This window comes from Ovis canadensis, chromosome 11 (assembly GCF_042477335.2).
Source record: "Ovis canadensis isolate MfBH-ARS-UI-01 breed Bighorn chromosome 11, ARS-UI_OviCan_v2, whole genome shotgun sequence".
In the NCBI taxonomy this organism is placed as follows: domain Eukaryota; kingdom Metazoa; phylum Chordata; class Mammalia; order Artiodactyla; family Bovidae; genus Ovis; species Ovis canadensis.
Window position 1 is genome coordinate 57,573,557 of NC_091255.1, and position 18,192 is coordinate 57,591,748.

The 18,192-nt window shown below is 39.5% G+C and overlaps 1 protein-coding gene across 1 annotated transcript in view; it reads right to left on the bottom strand.

The window, feature by feature from the left end:
• Nucleotides 1–4,219: 4,219 nt before the first annotated feature.
• The window catches only part of PITPNC1 (phosphatidylinositol transfer protein cytoplasmic 1), a 262,884-nt gene continuing 248,911 nt past the window's right edge, over nucleotides 4,220–18,192 (bottom strand). Inside the window, exons 9-10 of the mRNA XM_069543730.1 lie at nucleotides 12,473–12,591; nucleotides 4,220–8,845 (exon numbers count right to left, since the gene is read on the bottom strand). Coding sequence (XP_069399831.1) covers nucleotides 8,840–8,845; nucleotides 12,473–12,591 — 125 coding nt within the window. The 3' untranslated portion in view covers nucleotides 4,220–8,839. The remainder of the gene's footprint in view (nucleotides 8,846–12,472; nucleotides 12,592–18,192) is intronic.

Consider the following 18,192-nt stretch of genomic DNA (forward strand, 5'->3'; position numbering starts at 1 on the left):
TAAATAACAGCAACAAATAATTGAATCCCTCTGCTGTGCATCTGAAAACTTATACCACATTGTCAATCAACCATGAAAGAAAGAAAGCAGCAGGATGAAAATGCTAGTCGCTTAGTCGTGTCCGACTCTTTGCGACTCCATGAACTGTAGCCCTCCAGGCTCCTCTGTCCATGGAGTTCTGCGGGAAAGGATACTTGGAGTGGGCTTCCACTTCCTTCTCCAGGAGAATCTTCTCAACCCAGGGACTGAACCTGGGTCTCTGGCACTGCAGGCAGATTCTTTACCTTCTGAGCCACCAATGCATGTATATTATGCTCCAGTATAAAATAAAAAATAAATTAAAAAATTGATGTGTTTATTCAGTTAAATGCAATTCCTTATGCTTTTTTCTATAGCAGACAATGTTTCTAAGATAGGGAAGCCGCTGAACATCTAAATAAGTCAGAGGACTTCTTTGTCTAGGTTTGTCCTTCCTCACAGGAACACCCAGAAAGACAGTATTAAAGATATTAAATGAAAAAAGGACGTAGGTGGGAGATGGATGCTAGCCACTGCTTAGCGAGGTGAGAATAGTGAATTTTTACAACTGCAGATACTTGTTTAAAAAGACAAACGTTCTCACTCATATATTGTCTATGGGATTGTAAACTGGTAGAATTTTTCTATGGAGGAGACACTGGCAGCAAATACTCAAAGTCATAAAAATATTTATATCCTTTGACCCAGTATTCAATTTCCGGGAGCTTATCCAAAACAAATAATTAAAAAGAAGACATAACCTATATTACAAAGGTGTTCCCAACAACCCTATATATCATAACAAAATCCACAAAATAATCTATATGCCAAATAATAAGGAACTATTTAGATAAATGATAAGATTTCCAATCAAAGTGGAATATTACATAGCTATGAAAATGACAGCCATGCTATACACCAAATGTAGCTTACAAAATAATTCAAAATTCTTGAAGTGTTTGGTAGAAAGATATGCATCTATGGGTTACCTTCCACAGAAGGGCAAATTCCAAAGTACTTAGTGAAGGTGAAAAGAAAATTCACAATCTGGGTCAAAATGCAAAGAAACGGAATAACTCCAAGATAGGAGTGGGAAAATTCAGACTTGTAGACATGCTTCTAAATTTTCAAACTGTGCTCTGGGAAGAAGCACAGCACACATTAATAGTGATGACTGGCTTGAAGAACAGACTGCACAGAGAGTGGCAAGCTATCTTTGGACTGCTCTGAATATAATCCCCCTGTGTGCTGAAGATCACAGAACGATTCCCAAGGGTTGCTGAAGAGCAGCAAACTGCCAGCATCTTGCACGCAGAATCCCTTGGGAGCAGGAAAGTTATTTCAGAATACGACTTTTTCAAAATCACAAAGGTTCAGATCTGGCTGTCCTTGAACACCCTTAAGTGACAGATGACCAAATCTCCTTTCTATAAATTAAAAGAGGGGAAATGCTGACTCCTGATCCTTTGTGCCTGCCTTTAGTGCAGACGATTGGTACTTCTAGTTAAACATAATCATCCCCTAAATTCTGGGTGTATAATTCAGTGGTTTAATGTTGCTGTACTGAATGGCTGGACTCTCGTAGAACCTGAGGCCATGTCCAGTTTCTTTGGCTACTTATTAGCTCAAGTCCTCCATACTGGGACCAGGGCAAGAACATTAAGGCAAAGTTGCAAGCTGGTTCTCATTTTCCCAGGCAAAGGAGTAGTTAAATGTTTGGACTTGAATGAGACATCCTACTAGGTTGGATGCTGTAGAAAAGAGAGAATTTATGGGAGTGTGGAATAGCAGAGGGCTAATAATTAAGCAGAGAAAGTCAATACAATAAACTGGAAAACAGCTTGCCTGGGTCAGCCACACAAGTTACAGGCTCACACACACACACACACACACACACACACACACACATGAACGTACATGTACACAAGATTGATTGTTGTTCCAAAGCCATCAGAACTTCGGGTTTGACACTAACATTTTCATAAAGGGATATTTCAGATTAGGACTGGAGAAAGAACACATGATTTTATCTTAAACTCAAAAGGGCAAGGTACAGTTGGAAGCTGGAGGCAAAAAATTCTAAGTGAATGTAGTAAAGTAAACAGGAAGTTTTAGAAAAGAACTTGGGTGTTCAGAAATCCAAGAGTAACACTCAAATGAGATAATGTCATGATTAAAAGCTGCCCAGAGGAACTGGGGGTGTGATAAACATCCACACATTTAACATCAGGCATCCATATATTTACTCACCTATAGAGTTTGTGTGTGGCTCTGTGTTAGTCACTTAGCCGTGTCCGATTCTTTGCGACCCTACAAACTATAGCCTGCCAGGCTTCTCTGTCCCTGGAATTCTCCAGGCAAGAATACTGGAGCCAGGCTTCTCTGTCGCTGGAATTCTCCGGGCAAGAATCCTGGAGTGGACTGCTTTGGCCCCAGGAATAAACAGCTAGCCTGCTTGTACCAAGTTGGCTTTCAGCCAGCAACTACGTGTGGGAAGTTTATGTGCTTTGAAGAATGAATTAAGAGGCAGGGCAGGAGTGGTAAGTAACTGAATTAGTGTTACGTAATTTGGGGAAAACTAGTCAATCCTACAGGAAATCAACCCTGAATATTTACTGGAAGGACTGATGCTAAGGCTGCAATACTTTGGCCACCTGATGCAAAGAGCCAACTCATTGGAAAAGACCCTGATGCTGGTTAAGATTGAGGGCAAAAGGAGAAGGGGCGACAAAGGATGAGATGGTTAGATAGCATCACTGACTCAACGCATATGAATTTAAGCAAACAACGAGAGATAGTGAAGGACAGAGGAGCCTGGCGTGCTGCAGTCCATGGAGTCGTAAACAGTCGGATGTGACTTAGCGACTGAAGAATAGTCACAAATTTCGGGAAAATCCTCAGCGTAGTTGTGGTGCACTGTTAGAGGAAGCTGTAGCCTGATATGATGCAGAGATCAATGCACATGATGTGGGTGTTCCTGAGCATATGCCCGGAGAAAACCATAATTCAGAAAGATACAGGCACCTCTATGTTCACGGCAGCACAATTTACAATAGCCAAAACAACCTCAATGTCCACTGACAGATGAATGGATAAAGAAGACATGGTACTTACATGCAAAGGAATATCACTTGATCATTAAAAAGAATGAAATAATGCCACCTGCAGCTAATGGATAGACCTAGGTGATCATACTAAGTGACTTAAGTCAGAAAGACAAATACCATAATCAATATCACTTATATGTGGAATCGAAAATGTAACACAAATGAACATATGTACAAACAGAACTTACAGATATAGAGAACAGAACCGTGGTTGCCAAGGGGTGGGGGGATGGGACAGAGGACTGGGAGTTGGGGATTAGCAGATGCAAACCATTATACTAATATATGGATGGATGAACAACAAGGTCCTACTATAGCACAGGGAACTGTATTCAGTATCTTATGACAAATCGTAAGAATATGAAAAACTGGAAACTATGAAATATGGAAAATAATTTTCTGAAAAAGAATATATATAATGGAATCATTTTGCTGGACAGCAGACATTAACAACATGGTAAATCAACTATACTTCAACAAAATAAATGTAGACGTTGACATTTGTTACAGGGTTGAATAGAAGAGGAGTGAGAGCTCTGGCTAAGCTCTGAGGAGGCTATGGAACAAGGAGGGTAAAGCATTTCTATGCTCACTCTTCCATCCCTGGAGGACCCTTTTGTGAACAACAGGAGCTACTTGAGCTGGAGAAACTCTCATCAGATCAGAGTGATTTCAGCTCAACTCAAACTGGCTTGCTCTGCTGTAGAGACAATCTGGTGTTCCCCTGGGGTGGTGTTCCTACAGATTACCTTGGGGAGATTTTTCTTGGTTATCACTCAACTGTTGCCTCACATTTGATGAGTGGGAACCAAGGATCTGTTGGGTGGATCCCCCTAGGTTACAGACTCACCTTGGTGACTTTTTTAGCTGGATAGAACTGGCACCCAGGCATTTCCTGCCAAGGGCTGAGCCCTGAAGATACCTATTAGATACTTCTTTGCACACAAGTCACCTAGAACTGGGTCTAAGAACCGGCCATTGGCTTGTTCTTTCTCCCTTGATAGCTTCTTTCCCCATCAACCCACAAATTCCCAATGTGTCAGCATTCCCTTGGAAAGAGCTGAGAAAGAGAGAGAGGAAGATACACTTGGAAAGAAGATTGGTTTGTACTTTATTTACAACAGAATGTAAGAAAAAGTAAGTTATTGTCAATAATAAATAACTGGGACAAAAACACAAAACGGCTGCGAAATGACAGAGGAGGATGGCTTCCTCACACAGTTGAGATGTGTGAAGATCAACTTCTGTTTGCTTTGCTGTCTATGGCACTGTGCATTCCAGAACTTGGTCCTTCAGCTGTGGCAGTGGTGTATCGACCATTTAACTAATCAAGATCCCAGTTCGCAATGTAAACACTAAGATTGACACTTGAAGCTACAGGTAAGCGGCACAGGTACAACATCAGCTCACACAGCCTCTCTTGGAGACACCAAAACTGCGGGGAGACTTGCAATTCAACAGACAGGCTTTTGATTTTAAGCAAAAACACTGAGAGGCTTATCCTAAAGCGTTTGTTAACAAAATGATAATTAATAACAGCATCTGGAAAGGTCTCAACATATTCACATTCTCTTATTGCACTAACTCCTAAAAAGCTTAAACACTTACATTTCAAATGAAACAGACTGTTTTGAAGGTAGAACTCAGAAGAACCCAGTACGTGTTGCCTCCATATGCCATTGCTGTGCTCTTCTGTAACATTTTGTTTTCAGCAGGAAAGAATAGTTTTAAATAGTTTATTTATGATCAATTGCAGTTGCTGGGCAGATTTTTTTTTTCTTAATTTTAAGAATTATGGCTCAGATGGCATATTGTCACCCAGCCTACTGAACCAGATGATCAGAAAGAGGCTAAAACTATTTAAACAATCCTTCTGTGTTGGAGTATCTGAATACGCATCACATATGGAGTAAAATTATACTCTGGCCCTTCTGAAAAGTACAATTGTTGTTGACCTATGCTAGCCGGTGACAAGCCGTCTTTGAGCCATGAAGAGGAGCTAAGGCGAGTAGGATTTAAAAGTACACAAAAATTCATTAGCCATGAAATTTTCATGGAAAAACGATTTCTCGAGAAGTGTCAGAATCTACTCTCTTAGGTCACTGTTTATTATAGTGTCTTGAGAGAAAACCATATAATAACATTTGGGAGTCCCGTTGTGTTTTTTAAGTGTCTACGTAAGACATGCACAATTGCGCTAGTTAGAGATTTATTTTCACAACCAAAAACGTGGCTAATAAGTGCCTTCAAATAAATTAAAGCCATTTTCCCCACACCCAAATGCAAAACCAAAACGGAAGGGTTTATAAATTAGTTCACAAATAAATTCATATGGTTGCAGTTATAACGTGGTAACTGAAGAATGTCACAGACTCCTCTGTCGTTATGCTTTTTTCTTTGCTTTGCCTTATTCCAGCTCAAAAGTAGGAAAATGAAAGGTCTTCAGAGCTGACTTCTGACAAAGTTTATGCAGTAAAAACACTGAGGCCTTCTTGTCCTGGAAAAGCACAGCTAAAGCAATGATCTGTTCGATAGGCAATGAAAAGCACAGGGGCATTTTGTAATTTGAAGTCCATCCAAAGTAATGAAATTTATGTTCATTTTGATGGTCTCCACTAACATGAGAGACAAAGATGGGGTGAACATAAATGCTATTCTGTGGAATTATTTTAATTTGGCTACCAGAGACTTAAAACTATGGTGTTGGATTTACCATATTATATTTATATATATACAGGTATAATACAATTTTGGTGAACAGAGTTGAAGGTTTCCACATTGCAGACAGAGGCACTGAGTTAAGATTCTATTTTTTCCCCAAAACATGCTTAATTAATTCAAGTTTCTGTTTTTTTTTTTCTTCTAAGTTTCCATCATGCAGCCATTTAATTTCCATCCTTATAGGAATTAGTAATGTTCTATATACACATTCATTGCAGGCTTGTACCCCACAAAAAACAAATCCATGTATGAAGACTGTGAAATGACACTTGAAAATCAAGATAGGTAAAATATTGAAGCCATTTATGCCTTGTGATGACTGGATTAAATATTCGAAGCAGCTGAAAGAATATTTGCACCCCTCCCCCCTTTGAAAATGTACACGAACCACGTGTAGACAGAAAAACTGAACATACTCTAAGACCACACAGATTTGTTGGCTAAGAATCACACTATCAGTGGTAGTTTCGCAAGTAATGTCTGTGGTATTGTACTGGCTATAAGAGAAAGAAAATTCACAGTAGGAAACCAGGAATTAGCTTTCTAAAGCATATAGAATTGTTGACCTTGATAGAGGAAGCTACTTTACACAAATGGAAAATGAGCAATGGCCATCGACAGAAAAACTAGGTGTCAGATGTGCTAACAACGTGCTCAAAACAAATCCATTCCATGCGAATATCATGATCCCACCCTATCTGATTTCAGCTTGCAAATGTTAAGCAGATACATACATTATGCAAGTGTCTTCTGAAAGGAGAATTTTGCTTCCTAAAGCCAGACATTCTTGTTAAGTACTACTGTGTTGAAAGCGAGCCATTGAGAAGTCCAAGAGATCTGGATAAAAGATCGAGTTTTCCCACAAGCAAAAATCATGCTACCATACCATGCAAAGAGGGCGTCTTACTGCGGTACTATCATTCTTAGGGAAGAGATGCACTGTTGATTTAAGCTATTTGCAATGGGTTTCCTTTGAGTTCTGGGTTTATTTATATATTTATTAAGCTAAATGTCAACCTACAGGTTAAGAAATGATCTTGACAACCTGACATATGACTTAGAACACTTGGTGCTGGGCTCCTGGGGCCAGCACTTGCACCTTGGGAGAGTTTGTCAACTTGAAGGACACTAAGCAGAGTGCTGGGCACGAGAGAGAGAAGCAGGCAGGGTCCACTGGCTGAGAGCCCATGTAAGAGGAAGAGGACACGCACCTTGGCCTATGTGGTCTCCTTTGGAATCTGTGTTTGGGGAAAGTCCCTTTCCTGAGGTTGGAGGTTATGGTCAGGAAGGCTAGCTGGGGCCTTGGAGTTGCCCAATTACCTTGTTCTCTTCCTCCCTTGGAGGACAAATGTTAGATTCTGTTTACTCCTCCTTCTGTGTTTAAAGGCAGTGAGGTGCAAAGGTGGCAGATTTTTCTCTTTAGATCAAAAGAGAGCTCGCTTTCTGCCACTTTGGTGAATGATCTCATCTCCCGTCAACCTGGAGTCTAATCCTGTGTTACTAAGACCCTCAGAAAAGAAAGCTGGCCAGAGGGGCATCTTTTATAACTTCTTTTTACTCTATAAATAAGAGTTAGCCGTTCTGCTCACTTTCTCCTCCCACTTGATGGTGTTGACTCAACTTTTGCGATATTCCTGATATTTGGATTTCAAGTCAGGAACAAGAGAATGACAATCTTTTCTAAGGTCCAGTGATGGGCAATGTATTCCAGGGAGGTCCAGATATTATTAAGAGTATCCCTGTCCCATTAAAGGGATGGAGACAGTCTGACAATGTTAAAGTCCAGGCAGCTTACTTTACCCTGAACTTCTCTGAGTGAGCAGAGTCAATGAATTCTACTCAATTAACTGCAAATTCTGAGAATCTTAACAAATGACGTAAGGCTCGTTGATACCTGTAGGGAAAAAAAAAAGACATTTGCCTCACCTGGGTCTCTTGGTTCCTAAACCAAACCATTCAATATCAGTCTGTTACGGTCATATGTATTCATGTAATTCTTAAAGATTTCTGAGGCCACAAGGGCACAAAGGGGAAGTTATTAAAAGACAGAAAGAAGTGGCATTTTTATTAAATTCTGTGAAAGGTATCAATAAGTTATTGTTAATTGCACTTGGAGCCTCTACAAGTTGATAATTAAAATTTCCAAAAAATTTAAAGAGTTAATTAGGCCCCAAATCCTGAATCAGACTAACCAAAATAGGAATCTTAGTAACTCCTGGTATTCAAGTATTGGTAAGGAGCAGTTCAAAATTTAACAATTAGGTGTATTATGCCTGAGAAAAATTTTGAGAATTCCACGTTTGATGGGAGGAAACTAACTTCATTATTTTACTATACCTTGTAACACAGTGGTGTAAAGTTTTCATTTATTTACTCTTGAAGTCCACGCCAACCTCATCAAATGCCCCATAAACAAGGCTTCCTCCCTGGCGACCAGCTGCGGCCACCGAAGACCTCTTCTGCCCTTCGCGAGTCTCGCATTTTACATCTAATGTGACACTGCGTGGCAGACTCAGGGAGTCATTTTCTGTGTGAAATTACTTAACCACATGCACACTCAAGAGATCAAAGGGACATGTCTGAGTGACAAAGCAGTCTTTTTCTATATCAGAAGATCCTTAAAAACAAACAAACAAGACCCCAAACCGAAAATATAAAACCCCATGAAATATTCATATGAAGTTACTCTGATTTGGGCCGACATGGCTTATCTGAAGAGTGGATGCCAGGTAAATTCAGGGTGGCTTTTTTCTCAGGGTCTGGAAGTGTGAGAGTTTCTGGGGCAGACTTTTTCCGGGGCCGATCTTTGGGAACCGACAGGAATTCTGGTGCATCAGTGGAGAGAGGAGTGGATGGAGCGCTTGAAGGGGCGCTTCGGACTGAAGAAGGCAGCAGGGGGGTGCTGGAGATAGAAACGGCAGGGGGGAAAACGCCAATTTTCTTGTTGGTGGCTTCCTGAGTGGCTCGTTCAAACTCTCGGACTTCATCCATTGTCATGTCTTAAAGGCAAAAAACAGAAAGAAAAAAAAGTGAGCAAGTATTCGGAAGAGACAGAAATGGATTCATCTCTCTGTTTAAAGGAGCTATTAGAATCTTATGAGTAAGGGGTCTCTCCAGATTAGCCCAAATTAGCATTGAAATGCTAACCCCTGAATTTTTTCTTCTTACTGAGGCTGACCTCTGAAAAATTATTCTTTTATGACTATCCATCCAAGATTTTCCAAAGCACTTTCAATGAGTACTTTCAGTATTCTGAAGAAGAGTTTATCAGGCGAGCACAGAACCACACCAAGTTGTGTGTGTCTGTACATCCGTGTGCTGTGGATAAGGTGTGGTATATAGAGCTATTATTAGACCTGGCCATCTTTTCTACAAAAGCAAGGTAATTAAAGCAATCAGTGGCCCCAAATGATACATATTAACAACTACTTTAGATCATGAAAAGACAAGTTTACCTTTACAGGGTAAATAGGCAGATTATCAGAATTTCTCAACATGTTATCCTCTTGTTCAATAAATATACTTTTTTCATTCTAGGAGCTACTTGTTTCCTAACTATGTATCCATCCTGAGATCTTTTCAGATGAAAAAACAAGTAAGATGGGACACCAACAACAAACTTTGCTAATTATCCCCAAACCAAGGGAACAAAACAATTTCTCAAGGAAACATAAAAAGAAAAAGAGCAGAGAAGAAAAAGAGAGGATCACAAAATCAGTGTGAATTTCATTTAAAAGAAAAAAAGAACATTATTTGGCACCCAATAAATAAATTCAGTGACGCCTTATTTAACGGGCACTGTCAGATGATACAGACTTGCCAAATGTCTGAAATGTTCTTATGTGAGAAAGTTAAAAAAAATTCTTTTAAAGGCAAAGCCTTCCCTAATGTAAATATGTTAAATAATGTATTACGCACACTTACTACCAATTAGACATAATATATGGAAAGAATATCACTGTGCTCCAATACAGTGGTGACTCATTTCTTAGGACTGATTTGCTTTATAGAGTGTGGTATTTCTTCTCTCATTCTCAGGAACTCTATTATTACTCTCAGTCTGGCTATCCCTGGTATCCTTTGGCAATTTTGTTACTGGTAACTGGGAAAATAGGTAACTGGTCTAATTAAAGAAGCTCTGAGTGAAGGCCGACAAGCTTGTCCTGGTGTAGAAGGTGACACCTGCTGGCCATGGGCTTCTGTACCTGTTTTATCTTCCCAGAGACCCATGTTTTCACTTGTGTCCTTTCCCGTGGACTTAGGTGGTAAGCCTTCGTTGGATGACACTACATAAACCAGTATGAAACATACAGACACTTTGGAAATATTAACTATGGAGTGAATATTCATAACATAATATTTGCCATTAAGATATATGATCTATAGTCATATCATAACATACAAGCAAATCAGAAATATGTTAAAAAAATCCTTAAGAGTATTTCTTGGGGACAATTATTAAAATCTTCTGGAAGGGAGACGTTTTTACAAAGGAAATAGAAAATTATGCCCATGTTGATAGAATATAAAATTCAGAATATAGCAAGAACTGTACCTGTAAAGTTACCACTTAGAACACTAAGGCTATTAGATAAGCTAAGAAATAAGATTAAGTTCTTCAAAGAGAGGTATTTCAAAATAAAATTGAGACTCAGAAAAGTTTCAGTGAATTTCAGCAAAGTTTATCTTTGAAAAATCAGGTTTTCTTTACAAGTGGCTGAATGGTGCGCTACTCCATACATCCAGCAGGGGGCAGAAATCACCCAAAGTACAGAATTTTGATTCTACACTCCCGTTCAGTCTCTTAGTTCTCTTCCTTGAAACGTGTTGAAACCGCTCAGTTGAAAAGGAGACTGTTATTCCCTTATTGCTGGGGCCATGGATGCTCATTTTGCCCAGTTTCAATATAGTTTGTCTCTGCTCAGGAAGTAGATCCAAATTTATTGAGCACCCATGTAATTTTTGTGATCGACAGCAGCCTCTTGATTTCAACTTTTTCATTATGATAGAGAAGAAAAATACGGAAAAACTAATGACCCTTCCCAATTTGATGGAATTTCAAAGAATAAGGCACGTGTGGTATGCATTTAAAGATCACCACATCATGTAACTTCTGAGGAGATGGGCATTTCTGACACTGAAGTTAGGGAAGGGCTCGGAGTTGCAGCCAGAGAATGCACGGGCTTTCCCATGGGGAGACCCATTCCAGGTGTCACCGTCTAAATGGCAAACTGACTTTCCAACAGTAATAATCAGAGTAAAATGGAAAGAAAACCAACTAAGGGTCTTAAGCTGTAAGCTATAAGAACTTAGACTGAGGGAAGCGCTGTGTAGCGTCCTTCGCGACGTGGCATCTTCCCCCTCCTCTGGTTTCCCTTGTCTTGTCATGCGTATATAGGGGAGCAGCTTTCAGACAGTGGCTGAGAGGGGATAGGTATCAACATTCCTAAAGAAAAGGTAACCGAGAGTGATGGAAATTTAAGGCCGGTCTCCTTATGAGCACTTCTAACTTTAGAACGGGGAGAGAGAAACTTCCTACAGGAACTGGCCAGCGCCTCCAGAGGAACACTTCAGTTAAGTCTGATCCAAACAGCTTCTGCAAATCCAATCACTGCATGCAAGAAGGGTTAGGGCCATTTCAACCTCAAGGGCTGCCACATGCACCCAGTAGCAGCACATAATGCCTCACAGGGCACATTCCCAAGACATGCTCTCAGTTCACTCAACAAGGTGCAACCAGACGTCTTCACAAAGCATTCACAACAAGAGCCATCTCTCAACTTCCTAAAACTACACTGTCGATTTCTTACATAGCTAATATGCATTATTCTGGGGCTGACAGACATGCGGGCTCAAGCTGGCACCCAAAGAGACCACAGCTCTGGCCAAAGATACATGAAAATGACTTGGTGATTACATTTTCTTTGTTATCTGTAATTCTTCCTCATAAGCACGGATGACTTACAAAACTATATTTAAGATGCTGGCACGTAGACAGCACACTGTCGGCTCTTAGTCACCAACATGCCATTAAATAACCTTAGGCTCTCTGAGGCTTAAGTCCCAGCTAGACCTAGCTCACCCCACCTTCACTGCTCAGCCAGTGTGTATGCATGGACAGAAGCCCCATCTGGACAGGAACCTAAGTGAAAAGGAACCAAGGGTAAGACAGCCATAAAGAGCCATGGAAAGCATTTCAAACCAAATGCAGAGAAACTGAAAATACCAGATGAGCCGATAGCCCTCCCTGAAACGAATGACTGAACGTTAACTATGTCTTTAAAAGTTACTGGTGCTGATGTTCTAGCTTTCCTGTGACATCCGTTTCTACCCCTCTGTTCTTCTGTGGTGCAGGCCACAAAATGTTTCCATTCTCTATGCTCTTGGTTTTATGACCAAGACAACGTAACCTCCGAGTCGAGCGGCTTTAAAGGATAGAAATGTCTGGAAGCAAGAGTTAACACCGTCCAGTTAAGACCCAGCTTAGGTTCTTCATCGACAGCCTCTGGGCTATGACGTTTTTTTTGTGGAAGTTTGAGAACTGATGCGTTTGCAGTCATTTCAAAGATGGGTTTATGGGTACGTTTGGTAAAGAGTGGGCAACATGTTTTAAAAATTCTACATACACTTGTTTGGGCCTGGCTCTCTATGTCATCCACAGTGGAGGAATGCTGATTGCAAACTTTTATGTTGGTTTGTTCATGCATGTTTTTCTCGTATTCCCGAACATCATCCATTGTCATATCTGAAAGAAGGTCAAGACGTTGGCAACTTCCGTTATTAAAGGTGAACTTTCAATGGGGGAGACTTTAGGGGATGACGACAGCTTAGCGGAAGCCAAAGAGAGGAGTGAAAAAGCGGGGAACTCACTAACTTTATGAAGAGTTAATCATAAAGTTAGCTAAACCAGCCAAAGGCAGAGTGAATACAAGGGAGTTAAGTCAAAACAGTCTTAGAGCTGAGAAGAATGGAGATTATTTAGGGGTGATTCTTGTACAGTGAGTTAGGCGGGTAGGAAGTATTAGCTCGTGGACAGGGCTATAGCTTGAGATCTCCTAAAAGCATGGTTAGAAGATCCCTGTAAGGGACACGGTCAGGTTTGTGTGGTGTAATACTTACCTTTCATATACCTTTCAAAGTAGATTTGGAGATTCTTTACAGCAATGCATTCAACAGAAAGGACACTTTCATTGCTATTGTAAGAGACATGGCATTGAGGGCAGAGAAATGATGCCCACTGCTCCTGGTGAGATCTGGGGGCAATGCTCACACAGAGATGTATTTTTGCACAGAACACATGGTGTCAGAGAGTGCAGGGCTACCCTGAACGTCAAGTCCAGCCTAACAGCATGAAGAGGGCTGCTACCACTTCCACCCACACAGTTCTATAAATGAAACGGCACATGACATTACGATTTTTTGGCCTGATTCTACAGATTTTTCAGGATTTCAGAATAATAATTTCTTAAATCCTGTGGTTCTAAACAGGGGACGGTTCTGTGACACTTTCGGTTGTCACGACAGAGGTGGAGGTGCTACTGGCACGTGGCCGGGAGGTGCCAGGGCTGTGGCAGCACAGGCCTCCTCCCTCCCCAACAAAGAATTATCTGGCCCAGAATGTCCGTGGTGCCGAGGTTGAGAAAACTTGTCTAAATTCAAGGGATAAAAAACTTCAAATAAGAATCTGTTATCTTTGGTATGTGCAATGCATAAAAATAATAATTAGCCTCACTTTAAATGTTTCTGTCGCTTTATCCTGCACTCCCCACTCCACTCCTCGGATATTTTATAACAATTCATTAGCAGTTTCCCCAGATGGGGATTCCTCTGCCACTCTGCTGGCAGAATTTAACTTCATGCCTCTTTACAATGAATGGTACATGCTCAACAACTGGTTAATCAAGCTACCACCTTGATCACTAATTAGCTTGGTGGGGATTTAGAGCGAGTATTTACAGTTGGAATTTTTCCATTAGTATTTTCTGCATCATGTGGTCTGGTGTCTTTTTATATCAGTCCTTGTGTGTCACGTGAGAGTCTCTTCAATTCCAAAGGGCAGACTTTCGAGAAGTTTATGAATTAATTCAGTGTGGTCTGGGGCCAAGATGGAGGGCAGCTCTAAATCCAGACCTGGGTGATATTATTTAGCTGGTGACACCCCGACACCCTGAAACTGTTAATCAAAAATGCCATCCATAAGCAATGTAGGTATCAAGAATGCTAAGCAACAGTCTGGCCAAGCGAAGAGCATGCTTTTCCTTTAGAAAATCAAGGTAACTGCAAAGCAGTAAAGAGATGCTGCTTTGTGAATAGAACAAAGGCATCTTTGTTAACAATAATAACATCCTTTCAATACAACCACTTTAATTTCAATGGCCGGTTATCAAAAGTTCTTAAACACAAACATACCTGGAATGAATACTGAGGTCATTTAAAGTTAAAAGTTTAAAATTAAAGAAATTTCTTTATACATACGTTCATTAGACATGTTATTTCCCCCCTAACTGGCATGCTAGTAATTTTAAAAACAAAAACAAAGGAGGCTTCATTTCTTTGTTCTAGTGAATCTCAACGGAAATCATTCTTTATCTTTAATTAGCTCAATGTTAACAGAGGGGCTTAAACTGTGTGACTAGGGGCTTTCAAAGAGTTTTATGGATGTGAAGAAAGATTGAATAATGAAGATACTCATTATTAGCTTGTTCACAATAGTGAAAAATTGAAAACAACTCTGGGGCCTGATAGTATTATGCAGCAGTTAAAAATGATGCATAAGAATATTGAACACTATAAAGAAATGGCTTTGGTATATTGTTAAATAAAATATTGGAGGTAAAAGAAATCATTTTTGCCAGAAAAAAACAAAAGGATACACTTCTAAATGTTAACAGTGGAGTTGAAATTTTAATTTTCTCCTTTTGGTTATCTATATTTTCTAAATTTTCTACATCAAATCTGAATTATTTCTGTAAGAAAGAAAGAGAATGTTATTTCAAAATCAATTATTTGGGGTCATTAGAAGATGGATACCATCAATTTGCGCTTGTATAAGAAGATACACTTTAGAAAAGAGTTATTTGCCGATTTTAGAATCATGATCCCCTCCTTTTTAAAATGAAGAGTTAAGAAACAGTTGCAGAAAACTTCATCTTAAAGAAAAAAAAAAAATCTCTCAATTAGACCACATAATAATGAACATTTCTAGGGAGTTCCCTGGTGATCTAGTGGTTGGGATTCAGTGTTTTCACTGCCATGAACAGACAAAAAACAGAAAAAAGAATGAGCCTTCTAGTACAGGGAGTTCTGTAAAAGATAACGATAATTTGTTCCCAGCCAATGCTGAAGGAAAATATGTTTGTCTAAATCGTAAACTCTCCTCTCATACCATACACGCTTGTGGAAATGATGTCAGTATTCCTCAGTAATTTATGGAAAGCCTAATCAAGTGAAAATGTTCTTATTCAGATTATCTGATAGAATGCACTACATCTTGCTTCAGCAAAGTGTATTACCTTGGAATCTATAAATGAGTCAATTTTTCAGTAAATTCAATTACATATGCCCGATGATGGATTATACTTTTGGAGTTGATTCATCTTCATTACTAATTGATTTTCAATGATCAGAGCGACTTTTCACAGTTTAGGTTCAGATCTCTTTGTCCCCAGCAAAACAGTGCTTATGTATGTCAGATAAACTCTTAAAGGAATCCTAGGTCAATTATTTTGCAAATAACTGAATTTAACTATCCCTTAATTTACAGATCTGAAAGGCCATAATGTACTTTTTTCAAGTAGAGTTTCTTAAATGAAGTCTTCTTAAACAAGTAACACCGGCCTAATGGCCTGATTTAAGAGACTACTGGAACTAGTACCAAAGTTCTTCTGATAAGGAAGCTGTATCCCAGTATCTTTGACACTCGGCCATTAGAGGGTGACTGATCATCTGGCGGCATAAATATTCTCTTTGTTGCAAGATTTCCTGCCTTTGTCCTCTGGCAGGATCGTTTCTGTCCTTCTTCTTCTCACCCTCTTTCAGGTGAGAGAGCAAGCAGACCCCAGTCTTCTATTCCAGCATGTGAAAGTCACACTAAATTGGCCTGGGTAGAACCCTCACCTCTTCCACCAGCCCAGCTTTATTAAAGAAGCTCTGGACTCAGGATTTGTTAAGAAGCTCCTTCAATTTCTTAAACCAGGAACTAAGCAAAATATACCTCTGTATGAGTCTTGGTCTGCTTCAACTATTTTCTGCTTTGTTATAAAATGTGGATTTCAATTATTATTTACTTACTGAATCACACAACTAATGTGTGAATTATGTTCCATAGAAATAATTCAGAGTACTGGATTATATAGAAAAAGAGTTTGATTTCTTTTAACTTCCCCTATCAATCCGATTCCTTCTGGAGATGACCACTGACAGGTTTTTTCCCTATGAATTCGCATGTATTACACATGCTCATTACACACACACATACAGTCTCATTTATTTTCACATTTATGGAATCATACTATAGTATACTCTATGATACAAGTTGCTCTGGCTTACTTTTTCCACTAATGGAAAGTGAACATATCTCCCTACCAGTGCACATAGAACTACCTTATTCTTTTTAACACACAATATTTATCATATGAGTGGTATCATAATTTACTTGACCATATTTCTGTTGAAGGACATTTCCATGGAGACTAGATTTTAGCTCTGTTAAGCAACACTACCCTGAATAGCTTTGTATTTATATTCAGGAGCATGTATGTGTATTCCTTAAGAATGAGTATCTAGAGGTGGGATTACTGGGCCACAGATTATCTGTATTTCCCATCATCAGTTTTTATAGAAACTGTTAGTGTGTTCTCCCACCTAGCCAAAACTGATTATCACTCGTTTTAAATTTTGCTATCAGATGGGCAAATGTCCTGTCTTCTTGCCGTTTTCGATTCATTTCTTGTGATTAGCAGAGAAGCTATGGGTTATTTGCATTTCTTCTTCCATGGTTTACCTATTCAGGTTGTTAACCTTTTTTCTATTGAGTGTTGGATTTTTGATTTATAGGACCTCTTTATATATTGTGGATATTAGTCCTCTGTTGGCTACATATATTGCAAATAGCTTCTCTTAATCTTTCAGCTTTGTTTATGGTGGCAACTTTCTTTCAATCATTTTATTAAAGATTTCACCGGAAGTGGAGGCAAGACTGTGTATTTGAAAGGCCTTTTGGGTAGAAGTCAGCTGAATGTACAGAGACACTACAAATGCCACCAAACAAAATGTCTGCAGTTAGGAATCTTCCTTCACTAAAGTTTTAATAAAGAGTCATATGGCTTAATTCCATGACCTATCCAACGGCATATTTTATTTCCTTCTACAAATATTTTCTCTCCATTTCCAGGCCTGTCAGCCTAAACAGAAGTAACTTTTTCTTTTGTTGTTGTTCTAAGTCAAAATGGAACTCTTAAACAAGTGGCTGGGTCAGGGAAAGGTCCAGAAATCAAGAATTAGGTCTGATACCCCTTTGACTTCAACAAAATGATGGCCCATCCTTTGGGAAGTGCTTTTTTTTTTTTTTTTTTAAAAAAAAAAAAGGCTATAAATTCAACAGTTGCTTATTACGAATAGTTTACTTTTTTTTTTTTTTTCTGTAGTGAAAGTAGATAATCCTCAAGGCTTGGTGTATACCCTTTCCTTGTAATTCAGATCACAAGATCTAGAATTGTAATCTATGGTTATGATTTTTTCTACAGTTCTTAATTTGGGGAGGTGGAGAGCAGAGTCAAGATCCCTTTGAAAATGTGATGGAGTGCAGTGGGTTCTTTCCAGAAAAATGAATGTAAGCAGACACACATAAAATGCTGCATAAGAGACATGGAACTTAAATTCATGATTCAGGAAACCTGCAGCCATTGGAAAATGCTGGCTTGGTGAAATCAACCAGCTAATGCTAGCCTTTGAGTCAGCTTCTTTCTCCAACTTCAGCTTGATTCTTTTGTTGTTAGACTGCTCTTGGGACTCCAGAATGATCTCTAAGTCATTTTTGTGAGGCAGTTTCATCTATACTAGCCAGAACAACCCCCTATTTTTTGGAAGGGTCAGGATTCATGAAATTCCACTCAATCACAGCCTCCCTTGGGCAACCCTCTGTGTTCTTCTCAAAATACTGTCAGATTTGTGAAGCAAAACCAAGCTTTGGTGAAGCTGGGCTGCCTATTTTTATTCACCTCTTCTTTTACCCCATCTTCTAAAATACGCAGTTGTTTTTTCTGACTAGTGTTCCAGTCATGCAGGGGACACTCAAGGCTCATGGATAAAGATCAACCAAGGCTTTGAAAACCAAACTCAACTACTC